Here is a 7,500-nt window from a genome sequence, read left to right on the forward strand (position 1 = left end):
ATGGGAGAGCTCTGTTGGGAAAAGGGCAGGTGTGCACTGTGACAAAAAATACAGGGAGCTGATTGGATGGACTATCTGTCTATCATCGTCGATCACGGCTTTCTCGCTGGAATCGCCAATCAGTAACGACTTTCGCGATCACCCAACTGGTTGATCCCGCCCATCTAACCTGGGCTAGCGTCTCTCATTTGCTGCTAGGACCTGTCACTCTTTCAATTTTGACCCGTCGATACGCCCTCAGAATACCAGCTTGGGCGGCAAAGTGGCACAGACTCTATTATGTAGAATGGGAGCGCAGCGATTCAGAGTAATATTTAAGTCTGGAGAGAGACTACGCTTGGCCCAGATATATCACAATCTAATCTAATCTAATCAAACTTTATTTATACAGCACATTTCATACAAATTTCATAAACTCAACATATTCCAAGGAGCTTGCTCGATCGCCTTGTTGAGAGGGGTCAGGGAAGAATTTTTACGGCTCACTTTTCTGGCCCCCGGGTGATTACTGTTTTTTTGCTTCCCTCTGGAATATGTAGGGGTGGGACGTCTGCCCACCTCCCTTGTTCTCTGTAAAGCGCATTGTGTTGCCTCTGGGTATGAAATGCGCTATACAAATAAAGCTTTGATTGATTTGATTGATACAAATTTCATACGACTGTATACAAAGTATAACTGTATAACAATCCCTATGACTTTTTTAATGAGAAGTCCCCAACAGACTCTGGAAAGAGCCTTGAAAGAGCTTGAAAAAAGATGAGTTGGACTCAACTTCCTCCTCTCCTCCTCTCAGGGCGGGGCATGGATGGGGAGGGCGGAGTCAGGAGAGCGGCCCAGACGGCCCCCCCTCGCTACGGCGGAACCAGTCTGGAGGACCCCAGGGGGGAGGTGGAGAGATTGTAAGAGGAGTGTGTGTGTGTGTGTGTGTGCGTGTGTGTGTGTGTGTGTACCTAAAGTAATTGGATAAAGAGCATGTGAGCATGATGAAGGCTTAACCCGTCCGAACGTCGCTCTGACGTTCTCCCAATGTTCTCCCAACGTTTTACCCCCCTAACGCCTCCCTCCCTCCGAACTGGCACGCACTGCTCAGTGAGTTGAAAAAGCAGGCATGTACATAAAGTTCTCCTCCCTTTCTCTCCCCCTCTTCCCACCCCCCCCTCCCCCTCTCCCCCTCTACCCCCCCCCCCAGCAGGCCCAGTGTGACGGAGAGCCAGCAGGCGCGGGTGGCGGAGCTGGAGCTGGAGGCCCAGTCGCTGAAGGAGGCGCTGCGGGAGAAGGACAGGGAGGTGGAGGAGAGATGCACCGCAAGGGAGATGAGAAAGCAGCAGGCCGATGGGCACAGGTGGGCATGGCTCACACACACACACACACACACACACTCACTCACTCACACACACACACACACACACACACACTCACTCACTCACACACACACACACACACACACACACACACACACATATGCACACACATATGTACACACACATATGCACAATACACACACCAAACTACATATAGACACGCACACATATGTACAGTACATACACACACACATATGTACAGTATACAGACACACACACATATGTACAGTACATACACACACACATATGTACAGTACATACACACACACATATGTACAGTACATACATACACACATATGTACAGTACACACACACACACACACACACATGTGTACAGTACAGACACACACACATATGTACAGTACATACACACACACATATGTACAGTACATACATACACACATATGTACAGTACACACACACACACACACACACACATATGTACAGTACACACACACACACACACACACACATATGTACACACACACACACACACACACACATACGCGCACACCCGGTGTAGGACAAACGCATTGTGTAAACAGTCTCTAATCATCAGCCCTTGTCTAATTCCTTTCCCCAGACTGAACATAAAAGACAACGTGGACGCGATCCGCCTGCAGAAGCAGCTGTCAGAGAAGAGCGCCGCCCTGCGGGTGACACAGGAGAAGTTCGATCAACTGCAGGAGGTCGGGATTATTCAGTCTCAAATCCACTAACGTTTAACTTTACTACAGTATCATGATATATGACACAGTGACCCCCTCCGTTCCTATTCCCCTCAACCCTCTCTCTCACCCTCTCCCTCCCTCCCTCTCTCTCCCTCCCTCCCTCCCTCTCTCACCCTCTCTCCCTCCCTCCCTCTCTCTCCCTCCCTCCCTCTCTCACCCTCTCACCCTCCCTCTCTCACCCCCTCTCCCTCCCTCCCTCTCTCACCCTCTCTCCCTCCCTCTCCCTCCCTCTCTCTCCCTCCCTCTCTCACCCTCTCTCCCTCCCTCTCCCTCTCTCTCTCACCCTCTCACCCTCCCTCTCTCACCCCCTCTCCCTCCCTCCCTCTCTCTCCCTCTCTCCCTCTCTCACCCACTCACCCTCCCTCTCTCACCCTCTCACCCTCCCTCTCTCACCCCCTCTCCCTCCCTCTCTCTCCCTCTCTCCCTCTCTCACCCACTCACCCTCCCTCTCTCACCCTCTCCCTCCCTCCCTCCCTCTCTCTCACCCTTTCCCTCCCTCCCTCTCTCTCCCTCCCTCTCTCACCCTCTCTCCCTCCCTCCCTCTCTCTCCCTCCCTCCCTCTCTCACCCTCTCACCCTCCCTCTCTCACCCCCTCTCCCTCCCTCCCTCTCTCACCCTCTCTCGCTCTCTCCCTCTCTCCCTCCCTCTCTCTCTCTCCCTCCCTCTCCCTCTCTCTCTCACCCTCTCTCCCTCCCTCTCTCTCTCTCCCACCCTCTCTTACCCTCTCTCCCTCCCTCTCTAACCCTCTCTCCCTCCCTCTCTCTCTCCCTCCCTCTCTTACCCTCTCTCCCTCTTTCTCTCTCCCTCCCTCCCTCTCTCATCCTCTCACCCTCCCTCTCACCCTCTCTCCCTCCCTCTCTCACCTTCTCTCCCTCCCTCTCTCACCCTCTTTCCCTCCCTCTCTCTCTCCCTCTCTCACCCTCTCTCCCTCTCTCTTTCTCCTCCTCTCTCACCTTCTCTCTTTCTCTCTACCCCATCCCTCTCCGCCTCCCTCTCTCCCTCCCTCCCTCTCTCATCCTCCCCCTCTTCTCATTCCCAGGCTTACGAGGCCCAGTTAGAGCAGAGGCAGCAGTCCCTGAAAGAGAGCCAGGGGGCGCTGCTGGAGAAGGCGGAGGATCTGAGCCAACAGCTGAAACAGGAGAGGCAGAGGGCGCTGGCGCTGGAGGGACAGCTCAGTGCTGCCACCCTCTCCCTGCGAGCCCTGGAGGAGGTACTGCAACAATCTGGTGTACATTAAAGCATAGAGGCTTTACGTGGTGTTTGACGTCGCCCGAGGCCCTCTCAGGCTTTAGCTCAGGGGGATAAAGCGGTCTTTCGGGCCGTCGCAGACTGGTAATCAAACCGTTTCACTGTAATGAGGCGTAATGCTTCCTTCCTTCCTTCCTTCCTTCCTTCCTTCCTGACTTCCTTCCTTCCTTCCTTCCTTCCTTCCTTCCTTCCTTCCTTCCTTCCTTCCTTCCTTCCTTCCTTCCTTCCTTCCTTCCTTCCTTCCTTCCTTCCTTCCTTCCTTCCTTCCTTCCTTCCTTCATTCATTCATTCCTTCCTTCCTTCCTTCCTTCATTCCTTCCTTCCTGTCTTTCTCAGTTCCAGGAGAGAGTGTCAGACCTGGAGGGAGAGAAAACCCTGCTGAAGGAGAGTTATGACACCCTGCTGGAGAGGTGAGGCAAAGAGACTGAGAGAGAGAGAGAGAGAGAGAGAGAGGGAGAGAAAGAGAGAGAGAGAGAAGTGGGGGTTAGGAGGAGAGTTGGTTGTGTCTACTGTCTACAATAGACTATCTATGTCTCTTTCCATCTACTGCCCCTTTCACTCTCACTTTCTCTTGCTCCTCCTCTCTCTCTCTCTCTCTCTCTCTCTCTCTTTCTCTCCCTCTCTCTCTCTCTCTTTCTCTGTCCCTCTCCTCCCCACAGCACCTTATCCTCCCAGAGCCATCAGGAAAAGAAGGGGGACAAAGAGAAGGAGCGGAGGAGGTCTGGAGAAGGAGGGAGAGAGGAGACACGGGGGAGGGAGGCGCAGAGGCTGGAGGAGGCGCTGAGAGAGGAGAGGGAGGAGAGGGGGAGGCTGGAGGAGGAGAGAGAGAGGTTGAGACGGGACAAGGAGAGACTGGAGGAACAGAGGGAGAGAGAGAGAGGTAGGAGCTCGCTCACATCCACTCTGTTGTCTGAAACCTCCATTTTGTTTGATACATTCGTTACATTGAAACTATTATTAAACCGTATGAGTGAACTGAGTGAAACGTTTTCTTTCTTTATGTTATAATTATGTTATTACTTTAATGGGACATTTTTGGACATGTTATTGATATGTTATTATTGTGCTATGTTCTCTATGACAGAGCTGACCGCATCAGTGAGAGAGAACCAGGAGAGACTGGAACAGGAAGTACGACACTACAGAGACCAGGTGACATCACAGCAGGCGAGGCTGGACTCGGTCACCAAGGTCAGCAATGTTAAAGACACATTAATAAAACGATGTTATGATATTCATAACCTGTTAATAACTTACTGATTATAGAAAGGTGGGGTTTATTAATCCCGGCCTCTCTCTCTCTCTCTCTCTCTCTCTCTCTCTCTCTCTCTCTCTCTGTTTTTCAGGAATTTGACATGAGCGTTGAGGACCTCAGTGAAACCCTTCTGCAGATCAAGGTCAGTCTATCATAATTAAGGGTTTGTCAAGCCAAGTAGCCTTTAAGCTAATCAGGAAAGCTAACAGTCACTTACACAACTTACTTAACTAACAGGCATCATCTAATGAGGGCACATTAAAGGTGCAGTGTCTAGAATTTTGTGGCAGAATTTTGTGTAGACTTGGCAGGAATTGGATGAATGAATTGAAACTATGCTTTAATTAGTGCCATTCAAATAAGAACCCTAATTTTTTTTGTTACCTTAAAATGAGCCCTTTACCTCTACATAGGGGAGCGGGTCCTTACACAGAGGCCGCCATCTTGAACAATGTAATTGTCTTCTTTTGGTTGCAATCTGCAACCTCGCCACTAGATGTCGCCAAAAATCACACACTGCACCTTTAAATAAAGAACGGATAAAGCATAAAAGAGTAATCCTCCCACAACCACTCCTCTCCAGGCATTCCGGCTGCATGTGGAGGGCCAGGACAGCCTGTGCTTCCTGGGGGCGGGTGTGGGGGCGGAGGACCCGGCCCGGGAGCTGGCGGACCTGCGGGCCTCGCTGTCCGAGACGGTTCTGGAGCTGCAGAAGACCCGGGACCTGCTGCTGCTGCAGCACCGCATCAGCAGCGACCTGCAGGTGGGCTCACGCACGCACACACAGACACATACACACACACACACACACATGCACGCGCACACACATGCACGCGCGCACACACACACACAAACACATACACACACACACATATGAGCACACACACACAGACACACACACACACACACACATACGAGCACACACACACACACACACACACACACAGAAACACATACACACATACACAAACACACACACACACACACACACACACACACACTCACTCTCCCTCCTACCCGTGACCTGTCCCTTCTCTTCTTTCCCTCCCCAGGCTGAGATGAACACAGTGATGGAGAGATCGGAGAGAGAGAGGGAGGAGACCAGGAGGAAGGTGGCAGAGAAAGACAAACAGCTGGACAAGAGAGCCCTACAAATAAACACTTTACGAGGTAATGTTAATGTTGTGATGTTGGACAAATAAACACTTTACAAGGTAACGTTAATTAGGTAATGTATCCAAAGAATATCAGTTTTCGTCTAACAAATGGACTGTCCTCTCTCTCTCTCTCTCTCCCTCTCTCCCTCTTTCTCCTCATCTCTCTCTCTCCCTATCCCTCTCCTTCTCACCCTCTCTCTCTCCCCCTCTTTCTCTCTCTCTATTTTTCCCAGCCCAACTGAAGGAGTTTGCCTACAGTCCCAGGAACTACAACCGGACCATACCACTCCAGTACACTTGGCCGGGGGCGGACCAGGAAGTAGTACAGCCCACCGAGGACGACGCCACGGTCTCCCAGCTGCAGGCGGGGGAGGCCCTGTTAGAGATCCACCTCCGGGGAGCCACCTTCACCCCGGGCGGGCTGCGAGCCATGGCCAGAGACCGGGAGGGGTCGGGAGGAGTCAAAGAGGTCGTGACCTTCTGCACCTACGCCCTCCTGGACTTCGAGGTGCACTCGACCCCTCTGGTGACGGGGAACCAGCCCGACTACGCGTTCACGTCCCGCTACCCGCTCTCGGCCCGCGACCAGGGCCGCCTGGGGAGGCAGGAGGGAGGGGTGAGGGTGGAGCTCCACCAGGCGTTGGGGGGCGTTCGTTTCGTGACCAGGGGGAGGGCGCAGCTGCCCCTGGGGGGGGCGATGGAGAGGAGAGGGCAGCGTGTGAGCGGACGGGTCAACATTAAAGGTAAGAGTCATCGAAGCAACGTCTAAGGAGAATCACTCGCCTGTGTTTTAGTTCGAATCCCTTTTCATTCGGTGGTATCGGATCCATGGATCTTGGATGATAGTCTCTCGGTGAAGCAGTAATACATCATCACTCTTGTCTCTCTTCTTCACCTCCGTTCCTCAGGCTCAGACGGTGACATCATCGGGGTTTTGGACTACTGGGCGCATCTGTTCCACCCGCCAGAGCCGACGGACAGCCTGCTAGAGGGCGGAGCTGATAGGCTGGCGGACAGACGGACAGACGTCACCGGGAGAAGCCCCGCCCAGCACACTCTGGGCTGGCAGGACAGCTTACACGAGGCGATTGAGCCGGTCAGTGACAGAGCCTGTCTGAAGAGCAAATACAAATCAAATCAAACTTTATTTGTATACACACTGTGACAGGGTCATCTTACTTGGTTCGAAAGAGCCTCATTTGTTTGTCACTATTCTGTGGTTCAAGATGCTAACGTTATTTCATAAAACACAAGTGTAGAGTGGATAAATTCTCTGTACGTCCCATACAGAGGGAACTATTTGACTACGGCGGAGGGATACCCAACGAGCTGGAGGTGGTGCTGGAGCGCTGCGTGGGCCTGAGCACCCGCTGGCCGCCGGGGCTTCTCCCGGACGCCTACCTGACGTACCGGCTGTACGACCTGCCTCCCCACTCCTCCGCCACGGTACCGTGCAGCGCCGACCCGCGCTTCGACGACGCGGCGTGCTACCCGCTGGCGGTGACCTCGGACGTCCTGGACTACCTGAGGAGGGGCAGCCTGTGGGTGTACGTGTTCGACGACAACGATGGCGGCGGCGGCGACGGGCGGACTCCGCCCGCCTACCTGGCCAAGACACCCGTGCCGCTGCGCCCGCTGGCGACTGGGAAGCAGATTAAGGGTGAGAGAAGGAAAGAAGGAGGGAGGGATTAGAGGAGAGAGGGAGGGAAGGTGGGAGGAGATGAAAGAGGATCTACAGTGGTTTGGAG

At 53.2% G+C, this 7,500-nt stretch overlaps 1 protein-coding gene across 1 annotated transcript in view; it reads left to right on the forward strand.

The window, feature by feature from the left end:
- The window catches only part of rpgrip1 (RPGR interacting protein 1), a gene marked incomplete at both ends in the record, with an annotated part of 13,002 nt that overhangs the window by 1,848 nt on the left and 3,654 nt on the right, over nucleotides 1-7,500 (forward strand). The window contains 13 exons of the mRNA XM_084451593.1: nucleotides 794-899; nucleotides 1,193-1,342; nucleotides 1,945-2,050; nucleotides 3,132-3,302; nucleotides 3,677-3,750; nucleotides 4,000-4,220; nucleotides 4,425-4,531; nucleotides 4,687-4,737; nucleotides 5,179-5,358; nucleotides 5,648-5,765; nucleotides 5,986-6,495; nucleotides 6,661-6,836; nucleotides 7,046-7,412. Coding sequence (XP_084307719.1) covers nucleotides 794-899; nucleotides 1,193-1,342; nucleotides 1,945-2,050; nucleotides 3,132-3,302; nucleotides 3,677-3,750; nucleotides 4,000-4,220; nucleotides 4,425-4,531; nucleotides 4,687-4,737; nucleotides 5,179-5,358; nucleotides 5,648-5,765; nucleotides 5,986-6,495; nucleotides 6,661-6,836; nucleotides 7,046-7,412 — 2,337 coding nt within the window. The remainder of the gene's footprint in view (nucleotides 1-793; nucleotides 900-1,192; nucleotides 1,343-1,944; nucleotides 2,051-3,131; nucleotides 3,303-3,676; nucleotides 3,751-3,999; nucleotides 4,221-4,424; nucleotides 4,532-4,686; nucleotides 4,738-5,178; nucleotides 5,359-5,647; nucleotides 5,766-5,985; nucleotides 6,496-6,660; nucleotides 6,837-7,045; nucleotides 7,413-7,500) is intronic.

Source organism: Borostomias antarcticus (assembly GCF_949987555.1).
Source record: "Borostomias antarcticus genome assembly, chromosome: 17".
Taxonomy (NCBI): domain Eukaryota; kingdom Metazoa; phylum Chordata; class Actinopteri; order Stomiiformes; family Stomiidae; genus Borostomias; species Borostomias antarcticus.